At 38.8% G+C, this 13,198-nt stretch overlaps 1 protein-coding gene across 1 annotated transcript; it reads left to right on the forward strand.

The window, feature by feature from the left end:
- The first annotated feature begins 213 nt into the window (after positions 1-213).
- Positions 214-5,851, forward strand: LOC120422481 (stromal cell-derived factor 2). Its single transcript, XM_039585938.1, has 3 exons — positions 214-409; positions 606-804; positions 5,346-5,851. The coding sequence occupies exons 1-3, from the start codon at positions 337-339 to the stop codon at positions 5,734-5,736; spliced, it is 663 nt and encodes a 220-aa protein (XP_039441872.1). The 5' UTR covers positions 214-336; the 3' UTR covers positions 5,737-5,851.
- Positions 5,852-13,198: the final 7,347 nt, after the last annotated feature.

Genomic DNA, 13,198 nt, shown 5'->3' on the forward strand with positions numbered 1-13,198 from the left:
GTTCAAGGGATTAGGTGACCATGAAAACTTAAAAATAACTGAAGTCTGAAAAATATATGTCCAATCACCGAGGTATGATGCTACAGCGCGTTAAAAACTTGCATGCAACATTGCGCACAAGTTATCTAGACAAGATAGGTAAAACTAATTTTCACACGAGATTTGTCAGATTAGCGGTGTCAAACAGAAAACGTCAAGAGCGACATTTCATGCCACTAGGCAGGCAGTCAAGAGTTGGCGAGAGTCCGAACAGACAGCGCTACAAGGAGAACGCGTTCTTCGAGAATTAAACTTTATTTATTTGCAAGGAATTCTTGCCCTAGATTTAGCTTAAATATGACGCACTTTTTCGAAATAGTTTATCTAGTCGTAGCAGTTAGTTTAATTCACACTTTTGACTCCATCGAGGGTAAGTTTGGAGATTTCTGTTTTGTTTTCACAGTTTCGCCCAGTGATGTGTTGGTAAGCTGTGATTGGTCGAAATTTTGCGTTATGTTGTATGATGTGGGGCAAAGGGGCCGGTTTCTGGGACAATCTTCCGCCCCAAAAATTCTAAAGGACACGTCAACTGATTCTAATCTGAGTTTGTTTTATTTCCGCATCAGCTGCCCGCAACAATAAATTTGTGACCTGTGGGTCCGTGCTCAAACTGCTCAACGTGGACTACCGGGTGAGGCTGCACTCGCACGATGTCAAGTACGGAACCGGCTCCGGGCAGCAGTCGGTAACGGCCACCGAGGTTCAGGAGGATGTCAACAGCCACTGGTCGGTGATGGCAGCGACCGGGAAGTTTTGCGAGCGAGGGTAAGTTTGGGTTATGTAGGGGGTTTTGAAAGGGTTGTTGTAGGTTATCGTTGTTCATAAAGATAGGAATCTAACGGTGGTCGAAGTTATTGAGGTATTGTCCAAGCTATCACGAAAAAAAGTTGTTCAATGGCTTCTGATGTTTTTCTGTAAAGTTGAGATTATTTAGTAAATTTCAGAACATTAAGGAACTCGGTAATACAGTTGGTAGTGCGGCTTAATACTAATGCGGAGGTTGCCAATTTGTGTTCCGACTAGAGTCCGGTGACTTGTTTTGCTGTTCATGGATCAATAGCGTCACTCGTTTTCCTTCCGCGCTACAATGCACGGAGACGGATTTCTCTAAAATCCATATATTAAGAGTCGTCGTATTCTTTCGAATGTCGTTACTTTGTTTAGAGGGACAATACCGATGGCTGGGCATCATTTAAATGCGAAGACGCCAGGAAAGTAATATTGATCACATGCTAGCGAAATATATGGAGAAACGGCTGCTGATTTCTCCGAACTCAAACCTAAGGCTGTCACCCTAAAATTGTATCCCGTGACCATGCGCTTATGAGGCGAAACCTGTGCTCACTGGAGGTTGGCAGACCTTTCCGAATAGCTATACATTTTGAATATTATTTTGCTGAAACTGATGACCGGACCCATTATGTGACCCATCGATGACCACCCTTTCGAATGTTTTAAATACTCAAGCTAAATGTATGATATATGAAGGTCGGATGTTGCTATTTGCTGGTCCCAGCAGAAAATTTCACTGCTTCAGCAACATTTTTTCCGACTCAGCGTTTTTTTTGCGAAATCTTGTTTTTATTGCACGTTTAGTTTCGTAAATAATGGAAGTAATCAATACTGGAAGGCTGAGCAGTCGAAAAAATGACAAAAGAAATGTCTGATGTTTCTACAAGTCATAGCTAAAGTTCTCAGAAGGGGAAACTTTGTTGGAAATCAAGTCAAAACATAGAGAATTGTATTTGCAAACAAAGTTAACATTTAAATTCAATTTAGTGATCAATGCAACTGCACTGTATCACTTTAATACTAAAATTTTGCTTCATATTGCGATATATTTTTTTGTGGTATTGTACAACGAAAATACACAAAAAACTCGCTCGTCGCTTTTTAACGTTCCGAGAAAAACGCGTTTTTATGTGTGACTTTGAATAGCATAGCATAGCATAGCATTGGTGTCTACCCGTAGCTGCTACTTCGTTATTGACCAGGACCTCCAAAAATTGCTCCGTGGACCACAGATGAAAAGTAGGAACCAATCATCACCCCTTCACAATTTTCAAAGATCCCTATCATGCTGATCAATACCGACGCCGGCCACGACCAGTGGTAAGACACGGGGAAGTGAATGGGAATGTTAGTCCGATACTTGAGTGATGGGACCGCTAAATCGGCTGCGTCTCCGACAAAGTATCACATGAGTTTTGATGGGTTAGTGAGATGGGTATGAGGTCAGGATTCACTGTGGTAGGTGATGCGACCATAAGCAATTTGTTTATCTGTTGAAATTTTTTGAAATCTTAGGCAGCCGGCTGCGGAAAGATACATAATTGATTATTTAAAAACTTTTTTAATCGAACGCGTGCCAACCGAGCAGTAGTGCTATGGGCTGGACTTATCAGTATATTTTACTGTTTATACGATACACGACTAAATTTTTTAAAATAGTTACTCTTCATAAAATGGAAAGTTTGATGAGTTAATACTAAAACTGCCCGTTGGAATACATTTTTACAATCAACAAATTTGAATTAAAAGAAAAGAGGACACCACGTAACCGATTGTAATAGAATTAAAACAATAACTTAAACGAACTAAACTGGCGGCGTACCTTCCAATCAACGATTCATTATTGGTAGATAAGACCAGAAAGTGAAACATAATCGTTGCTTTCCGATCTTCGACGCTATGAGAAGAACTTAATTATTAACTCAATCCCGTAATTTTTACTTCTTACCGTCAGCGTGCCATCCGAGCAACGATGCTATGGGAAGGGCTTTCAAAACGAAATGAAATTCAACATATACACGACAACGCGAAGCCTTCTATCAATAAATTCAAGAAACTTCCAATACTTTCTCGCGGATTCTAACGTCGATTCGCCCACCGATCTCCCCCACGAACACCACACGACTGATGGCCCAACTTCCAAGGCCACGACGCGACACTTTTTTCAATGGATTCCAGAATCTTCTAGCACTTTCAAGCGGATTCTCGCGCGGCGATTTGCCCACCGATCTCCCCCACGAACACCACACGACTGATGGCCCAACTTCCAAGGCCACGACGCGACACTTTTTTCAATGGATTCCAGAATCTTCTAGCACTTTCAAGCGGATTCTCGCGCGGCGATTTGCCCACCGATCTCCCCCACGAACACCACACGACTGATGGCCCAACTTCCAAGGCCACGACGCGACACTTTTTTCAATGGATTCCAGAATCTTCTAGCACTTTCAAGCGGATTCTCGCGCGGCGATTTGCCCACCGATCTCCCCCACGAACACCACACGACTGATGGCCCAACTTCCAGGGCCACGACGCGACACTTTTTTCAATGGATTCCAGAATCTTCTCCGTTTTTATGTGGGACTTTGAATACACAAAAACTAGAGCACACAATGTAAACAATAACAAACAAGATTTGTTTGACTGACCATTCTGTGCAATGTCCCGAAGTTTGATTGAATATCGTTGGCGGAGTCCCGAGTTATAATTATTTTTTTTACAGTAGTCAGGCATGTTCGTGTGTCAAACGCGTTCTGACCTGAAATTCCTATGGCCAGTAGTCGCACTTACACCAATTTTCAGGGTGTGTCAAGATAGCACGACAAGATTAAAACTTTTTTCATATGAAGAGTGGCAACAACAACCCAGTCAAATCAATCGGAATTCTGAAACGGAATTCAATTCGAATCGTTTACGTATTCCATTTCAAACGCAACGGTACGTACACGGAATCGGTTGTTGCGTTTGAAACGGAATACGTAAACGATTCAAATTGAATTCCGTATGAGTTGACTGAGAATGCACGGTGTTTTTTTTTCGTTTTTTTGCCTTCCTCACTGAGGTAAGCCTATAATCCTGCTCTATAAATGAACTTTTTATCAAAAGCTCGTAGACCAACCCATCTTCATGTAAACATATTGACTTAGAATCCCAAACTGAACAAATGTATGTGTGCGTGTGTATGTGTATGTATGTGACCAAAGTTGTTACTCAGTTTTCTCAGGTAGAATCGGTTTTGCTCAAATTTTGGAATTCGATTCTGTTTAGGGTCCCATGCGTACCTATTGATTTTTATGAAGTTTCGATAAGTAGTTGAAAAGGTTTGTATAAAATGTGTTTTTGCATATATCCAGATCTCACTTAAATGTATGTTAACTATGTCCGGATTCATCAACCCATCGATGGTTAAATAATCGATAGACCTTTTCAACGAGTCCAAAACTTTGAAGATCTGGCAACCCGGTTTCGAGTTATCACCACTTAAGTGATATTTATGTATTTTTTGAAGCCGGATCTAAAAAATAGATGAAATTGTGGGTGTGTGTGTGTGTGGTCCAATCCAATACCCGCTCACTGGCAGCGAAATTATAGGAAAGTATAATTTGTATCAGACTTGGGTTATGCTGATACAGCTTATCTAAGTCCCGGGTATTAGGTGGTAAAATCCATCATATCCAGACAGGATTTTTTCCCCCAGATAAGGTCCAGCTTGTGGTGATAAACTTATTTCCCCTTTCTCAGCAATCGATTCCAGAAAGGAACCTATTACAAGTTATGGTGGTCCGAGCCAGGATTTGAACCCCGAGGCTACGTGGCTCTGATTATGTACCAGAAAAAAAAACAGCAAAAATATTAGCAAGATTTTCTATCCGGGTTGTATCAAACTTTCAGCACTTAGAGACTTCAGTTATCATGCCCGAAATCTCATCTCTCAATGTTTATTGCCAACGCAGTTTAACGGGACGCTCTAAAATTCTTTGTGTAAATATGGGTATTCGGCGCCGTCGCTCCGTGCCATACTTTCATACACTTAGGAGCCCAGGGCGGCGAAGTCCTTGTAGATGAAAGGAAGACACTAGTGGTTGGTACTAGCAATGGTGGCCGACAGCTATAAAGTCAACTTCGTTTAACGGGACGTAATGCGTGGTTGGTTCCCAATCCCCCTCTCGCTGTCTTGCATTGCGGTTTTCTGAGAAAACAAAAGAATCTTCGGCGAGTGTGTGAGAAAAAAAAGGGAAAGAGTGATAGAAGAGGAGAGCTTTTGCTGGCAATCACGAGATAAAAGAAGAGAACTCACAAGCCGTGATATTGTAGAATCCATCAAATGAAAGTTTTTCTATCACTCATTTATAACACTGGTTGTTAGGTATTGGTAGTGATTTATTTTGATAAACCAGTAGAACTAAGTTTCTGGGATTGATTTTGCGCAGCTTCGACATTTGTTAGAGAGAAATGTTAATACGTCTTGAATTTCCAAATCTAATTCAATTTTCACCATCCTTTCCCCTTCACAGCCAACCGATCAAGTGCGGCGACACCATCCGGCTGCACCACCTGTCGACGAACAAGAACCTACACTCGCACCACTTCCAGAGTCCGCTGTCCGGCAACCAGGAGATCTCCGCCTACGGGGACGACAAGGGCATCGGTGATTCCGGCGATCACTGGCTGGTGGTGTGCTCGGGCGATTCCTGGCTGCGGGACACTCCGGTCAAGCTGCGCCACGTGGACACCGACGCGTACCTGTCGATCTCGGGCCGCACCTTTGGCCGTCCCATCAACGGCCAGTTCGAGGTGGTTGGCATCAGCAATCCCTACTCGGGAACCGACTGGACCGCGGCCGAGGGACTGTTTATCCATCCGGCGGAGGGCGAGAGTGGCGAGCCGCGTCACACGGAGCTGTAGAGACTGAGCCGAACTTGTAGAACAAATTTCAGCGATTTGAAACCAAAAGGAGTGGGGGCGAGAGTGATGGCGGGGACACAATTTGAATAACATTGTAGAGCTACTTGGAGAAGAATTGATTCCCTATGAAACGATTTCAGCGTAGTTATTCCAAGAATATCACGTCCAATTTGTGCTTGAATAGCTTGATTGCGCTATCATGGAGAGCCCCCTACAGCAATTAAAGATCAATTGACATATCATAGTTGGTGCGATCTCTGGCTACGTGCAAAAACCGTACCGTCCAAGGTACATTCCATCAGTCTGCTATTACAGAACGTCAAACAGTGCACAGTGGGGCCAAACCCGCTGCTAATCCCATGAAATTGATTACGAGAAAGGCCGCAGGTTTTTAGATCCCAAAAAAAGTGATCTTTATGTAAAAAAACCTGATAAATCGAATGGTGATGACCCCATCCACCGGAGACCACGGGAACAGGTCCATTTTGCCCCTTTTCCCCCTAAAAATCAATTTTCTTATACTATTTGATCTGTACAGCAAAAGGCCGCAGGTTTTTTGACCTCAAAAATAGTGTTCTATACGTAAAAAAGCCTGATGAATCGAATGGTGATGACCCCATCCACCGGAGACCACGGGAACAGGTCTATTTTGCCCCGTTTCCCCTAAAAATCAATTTTCTTGTACTATTTGATTTGTACAAAAAAAGGCCGCAGGTTTTTTGACCTCAAAAATAGTGTTCTATACGTAAAAAAGACTTATGAATCGAATGGTGATGACCCCATCCACCGGAGACCACGGGAACAGGTCTATTTTGCCCCTTTTCCCCTAAAAATCAATTTTCTTATACTATTTGATCTGTACAGAAAAAGGCCGCAGGTTTTTTGACCTCAAAAATAGTGTTTTATACGTAAAAAAGCCTGATGAATCGAATGGTGATGACCCCATCCACCGGAGACCACGGGAACAGGTCTATTTTGCCCCTTTTCCCCTAACAATCAATTTTCTTATACTACTTGATCTGTACAGAAAAAGGCCGCAGGTTTTTTGACTTCAAAAATAGTGTTCTATACGTAAAAAAGCCTGTTGAATCGAATGGTGAAGACCCAATCTACCGGAGACCACGGGAACAGGTCTATTTTGCCCCTTTCCCCCCTAAAAATCAATTTTCTTATACTATTTGATCTGTACAGAAAAAGGCCGCAGGTTTTTTGACCTCAAAAATAGTGTTCTATACGTAAAAAAGCCTGATGAATCGAATGGTGATGACCCCATCCACCGGAGACCACGGGAACAGGTCCATTTTGCCCCTTTTCCCCTAAAAATCAATTTTCTTATACTATTTGATCTGTACAGAAAAAGGCCGCAGGTTTTTTGACCTCAAAAATAGTGTTCTATACGTAAAAAAGTCTGATGAATCGAATGGTGATGACCCCATCCACTGGAGACTACGGGAACAGGTCCATTTTGCCCCTTTTCCCCCTAAAAATCAATTTTCTTATACTATTTGATCTGTACAGAAAAAGGCCGCAGGTTTTTTGACCTCAAAAATAGTGTTTTATACGTAAAAAAGCCTGATGAATCGAATGGTGATGACCCCATCCACCGGAGACCACGGGAACAGGTCTATTTTGCCCCTTTTCCCCTAAAAATCAATTTTCTTATACTATTTGATCTGTACAGAAAAAGGCCGCAGGTTTTTTGACCTCAAAAATAGTGTTTTATACGTAAAAAAGCCTGATGAATCGAATGGTGATGACCCCATCCACCGGAGACCACGGGAACAGGTATATTTTGCCCCTTTTCCCCTAAAAATCAATTTTCTTATACTACTTGATCTGTACAGAAAAAGGCCGCAGGTTTTTTGACTTCAAAAATAGTGTTCTATACGTAAAAAAGCCTGTTGAATCGAATGGTGAAGACCCAATCCACCGGAGACCACGGGAACAGGTCTATTTTGCCCCTTTTCCCCTAAAAATAAATTTTCTTATACTATTTAATCTGTACAGAAAAAGGCCGCAGGTTTTTTGACCTCAAAAATAGTGTTTTATACGTAAAAAAGCCTGATGAATCGAATGGTGATGACCCCATCCACCGGAGACCACGGGAACAGGTCTATTTTGCCCCGTTTCCCCTAAAAATCAATTTTCTTATACTATTTGATTTGTACAAAAAAAGGCCGCAGGTTTTTTGACCCAAACAAATGATTTTTTTTAATTTTTGAAAAATCAATAAATGATTGCCTAACATTCCTGCGACCTCAGGAAGGTGCCAATTGCCCCTTAAAGTAAATTTATTGAAGTAAATTTTCTTAAATATTTTTTTTTATCTATGAATAATATTTGTACCTGCCCAAAATAAATTCGTAAATTCTTAAATTCTCAAATTCTTAAATTCTTAAATTCTTAAATTCTTAAATTCTTAAATTCTTAAATTCTTAAATTCTTAAATTCTTAAATTCTTAAATTCTTAAATTCTTAAATTCTTAAATTCTTAAATTCTTAAATTCTTAAATTCTTAAATTCTTAAATTCTTAAATTCTTAAATTCTTAAATTCTTAAATTCTTAAATTCTTAAATTCTTAAATTCTTAAATTCTTAAATTCTTAAATTCTTAAATTCTTAAATTCTTAAATTCTTAAATTCTTAAATTCTTAAATTCTTAAATTCTTAAATTCTTAAATTCTTAAATTCTTAAATTCTTAAATTCTTAAATTCTTAAATTCTTAAATTCTTAAATTCTTAAATTCTTAAATTCTTAAATTCTTAAATTCTTAAATTCTTAAATTCTTAAATTCTTAAATTGTTAAATTCTTAAATTCTTAAATTCTTAAATTCTTAAATTCTTAAATTCTTAAATTCTTAAATTCTTAAATTCTTAAATTCTTAAATTCTTAAATTCTTAAATTCTTAAATTCTTAAATTCTTAAATTCTTAAATTCTTAAATTCTTAAATTCTTAAATTCTTAAATTCTTAAATTCTTAAATTCTTAAATTCTTAAATTCTTAAATTCTTAAATTCTTAAATTCTTAAATTCTTAAATTCTTAAATTCTTAAATTCTTAAATTCTTAAATTCTTAAATTCTTAAATTCTTAAATTCTTAAATTCTTAAATTCTTAAATTCTTAAATTCTTAAATTCTTAAATTCTTAAATTCTTAAATTCTTAAATTCTTAAATTCTTAAATTCTTAAATTCTTAAATTGTTAAATTCTTAAATTCTTAAATTCTTAAATTCTTAAATTCTTAAATTCTTAAATTCTTAAATTCTTAAATTCTTAAATTCTTAAATTCTTAAATTCTTAAATTCTTAAATTCTTAAATTCTTAAATTCTTAAATTCTTAAATTCTTAAATTCTTAAATTCTTAAATTCTTAAATTCTTAAATTCTTAAATTCTTAAATTCTTAAATTCTTAAATTCTTAAATTCTTAAATTCTTAAATTCTTAAGTTTTCTTAAATTCTTGAATTCTTAAATTTAACCTGCAGCCTTTTCTATACAGATCATCAAATAGTACAAGAAAATTGATTTTTAGGGGAAAAGGGGCAAAATAGACCTGTTCCCGTAGTCTCCGGTGGATGGGGTCATCACCATTCGATTCATCAGACTTTTTTACGTATAGAACACTATTTTTGAGGTCAAAAAACCTGCGGCCTTTTTCTGTACAAATCAAATAGTATAAGAAAATTGATTTTTAGGGGGAAAAGGGGCAAAATGGACCTGTTCCCGTGGTCTCCGGTGGATGGGGTCATCACCATTCGATTCATCAGGCTTTTTTACGTATAAAACACTATTTTTGAGGTCAAAAAACCTGCGGCCTTTTTCTGTACAGATCAAATAGTATAAGAAAATTGATTTTTAGGGGGAAAAGGGGCAAAATGGACCTGTTCCCGTGGTCTCCGGTGGATGGGGTCATCACCATTCGATTCATGAGTCTTTTTTACGTATAGAACACTATTTTTGAGGTCAAAAAACCTGCGGCCTTTTTTTTGTACAAATCAAATAGTACAAGAAAATTGATTTTTAGGGGAAACGGGGCAAAATAGACCTGTTCCCGTGGTCTCCGGTGGATGGGGTCATCACCATTCGATTCATCAGGCTTTTTTACGTATAGAACACTATTTTTGAGGTCAAAAAACCTGCGGCCTTTTTCTGTACAAATCAAATAGTATAAGAAAATTGATTTTTAGGGGGAAAAGGGGCAAAATGGACCTGTTCCCGTGGTCTCCGGTGGATGGGGTCATCACCATTCGATTCATCAGGCTTTTTTACGTATAAAACACTATTTTTGAGGTCAAAAAACCTGCGGCCTTTTTCTGTACAGATCAAATAGTATAAGAAAATTGATTTTTAGGGGGAAAAGGGGCAAAATGGACCTGTTCCCGTGGTCTCCGGTGGATGGGGTCATCACCATTCGATTCATGAGTCTTTTTTACGTATAGAACACTATTTTTGAGGTCAAAAAACCTGCGGCCTTTTTTTTGTACAAATCAAATAGTACAAGAAAATTGATTTTTAGGGGAAACGGGGCAAAATAGACCTGTTCCCGTGGTCTCCGGTGGATGGGGTCATCACCATTCGATTCATCAGACTTTTTTACGTATAAAACACTATTTTTGAGGTCAAAAAACCTGCGGCCTTTTTCTGTACAGATCAAATAGTATAAGAAAATTGATTTTTAGGGGGAAAAGGGGCAAAATGGACCTGTTCCCGTGGTCTCCGGTGGATGGGGTCATCACCATTCGATTCATGAGTCTTTTTTACGTATAGAACACTATTTTTGAGGTCAAAAAACCTGCGGCCTTTTTTTTGTACAAATCAAATAGTACAAGAAAATTGATTTTTAGGGGAAACGGGGCAAAATAGACCTGTTCCCGTGGTCTCCGGTGGATGGGGTCATCACCATTCGATTCATTAGTCTTTTTTACGTATAGAACACTATTTTTGAGGTCAAAAAACCTGCGGCCTTTTTTTGTACAAATCAAATAGTACAAGAAAATTGATTTTTAGGGGAAACGGGGCAAAATAGACCTGTTCCCGTGGTCTCCGGTGGATGGGGTCATCACCATTCGATTCATCAGGCTTTTTTACGTATAGAACACTATTTTTGAGGTCACAAAACCTGCGGCCTTTTTCTGTACAGATCAAATAGTATAAGAAAATTGATTTTTAGGGGAAAAGGGGCAAAATAGACCTGTTCCCGTGGTCTCCGGTGGATGGGGTCATCACCATTCGATTCATCAGGCTTTTTTACGTATAGAACACTATTTTTGAGGTCAAAAAACCTGCGGCCTTTTTCTGTACAGATCAAATAGTATAAGAAAATTGATTTTTAGGGGAAAAGGGGCAAAATAGACCTGTTCCCGTGGTCTCCGGTGGATGGGGTCATCACCATTCGATTCATAAGTCTTTTTTACGTATAGAACACTATTTTTGAGGTCAAAAAACCTGCGGCCTTTTTTTGTACAAATCAAATAGTACAAGAAAATTGATTTTTAGGGGAAACGGGGCAAAATAGACCTGTTCCCGTGGTCTCCGGTGGATGGGGTCATCACCATTCGATTCATCAGGCTTTTTTACGTATAGAACACTATTTTTGAGGTCACAAAACCTGCGGCCTTTTTCTGTACAGATCAAATAGTATAAGAAAATTGATTTTTAGGGGAAACGGGGCAAAATAGACCTGTTCCCGTGGTCTCCGGTGGATGGGGTCATCACCATTCGATTCATAAGTCTTTTTTACGTATAGAACACTATTTTTGAGGTCACAAAACCTGCGGCCTTTTTCTGTACAGATCAAATAGTATAAGAAAATTGATTTTTAGGGGAAACGGGGCAAAATAGACCTGTTCCCGTGGTCTCCGGTGGATGGGGTCATCACCATTCGATTCATAAGTCTTTTTTACGTATAGAACACTATTTTTGAGGTCAAAAAACCTGCGGCCTTTTTTTGTACAAATCAAATAGTATAAGAAAATTGATTTTTAGGGGAAACGGGGCAAAATAGACCTGTTTCCGTGGTCTCCGGTGGATGGGGTCATCACCATTCGATTCATCAGGCTTTTTTACGTATAGAACACTATTTTTGAGGTCAAAAAACCTGCGGCCTTTTTCTGTACAGATCAAATAGTATAAGAAAATTGATTTTTAGGGGGAAAAGGGGCAAAATGGACCTGTTCCCGTGGTCTCCGGTGGATGGGGTCATCACCATTCGATTTATCAGGTTTTTTTACATAAAGATCACTTTTTTTGGGATCTAAAAACCTGCGGCCTTTCTCGTAATCAATTTCATGGGATTAGCAGCGGGTTTGGCCCCACTGTGCAGTGGTCACCTTAATTGATTTGTTGTGTAGCGTTTCGACTGAGTGAAAGTTTGCTCTCTCCGTGAGCTCTTATCACCGGGGAACTCACCCTTTTGTAGAGAACAATTCTCTGATAATTTCTCCACGTGAGAGAGTACTTTAAAGCTGAGACTTTGCTGTTGCTTTTGTTTGTGACAGCTTAGTTGGCATTATTGTTTCACACTGTCTGTGCTGCCAATACCGTGTAGTCCGGCGAGTAACTGCTCTTTTGAGCTCAACAACAAAATCATGGTTGATGCACTCACCTCACACACATGGGAGCGCGCGCTCACACTGGATTCGCCTCCCTAATCGAGTGCTTATTGCTTACACTCGCGCGTCGTGCACCAACGGTACTTACTGATTCGTTGTTTTTGTTGTTGTTGTTGCTACTGCAAAAGGATAATATCGATCGGAATGGGGAAGGGAACGGGTTAGGAACAACAACGGAAGCATGGCTATAGGACACGTGTTGGGAGAGAGTTATGTGATTAAATGGAAAAATCAATTCCGGGACGCAGCACTTAACGTTTGATGGTTGTCGAATATATGAATACGAGCTGCAATAACTTTTAAATGATGCTCCTCCCATCCGGCGGTATCACATGGGTGCCACTTGTTTGCGAAAGCGATTAAAGACTGGCAAAAATTTACTCGATTTAGTGTGCGAATGATCCTCTGTTTAAACAACTTCTGTGGCAGTTATTAAACAATGTTCCAAACAGATTTAGATGAATCATCGAAAGCAAAAATACATTTTTATTTTAATGAGATTTTTTAAAACATTATGTTTTTCTTTTATGATCAGGATTTCAAATTGCACAAATTTGTGATAAATTTGAGCAAATACTGGAAAATCTGGAAGTTTAATTTTCCGAACTGATAATTGCAAAATTCAATTAATAATTTCAAAAAACAAGCAGAAATTACATTATTCGCATGAAATCTTGAATGTAATGCATTTTTTTTTGTATTTACTTTGATTTGTCAAATCGTTTGTATGGGACGTTTTAATTATTTTTCAAAGTTTATTTCGCTCTTCCCCCCTTTCCCCTTGAGTAAATCTCTACGAAATCGCCGATTTGGACAATTTTTATTTTTTGTATTTTTTTATTTGGCTCAC

The sequence above is a fragment of the Culex pipiens genome, chromosome 3, assembly GCF_016801865.2.
Source record: "Culex pipiens pallens isolate TS chromosome 3, TS_CPP_V2, whole genome shotgun sequence".
Classification (NCBI taxonomy): domain Eukaryota; kingdom Metazoa; phylum Arthropoda; class Insecta; order Diptera; family Culicidae; genus Culex; species Culex pipiens.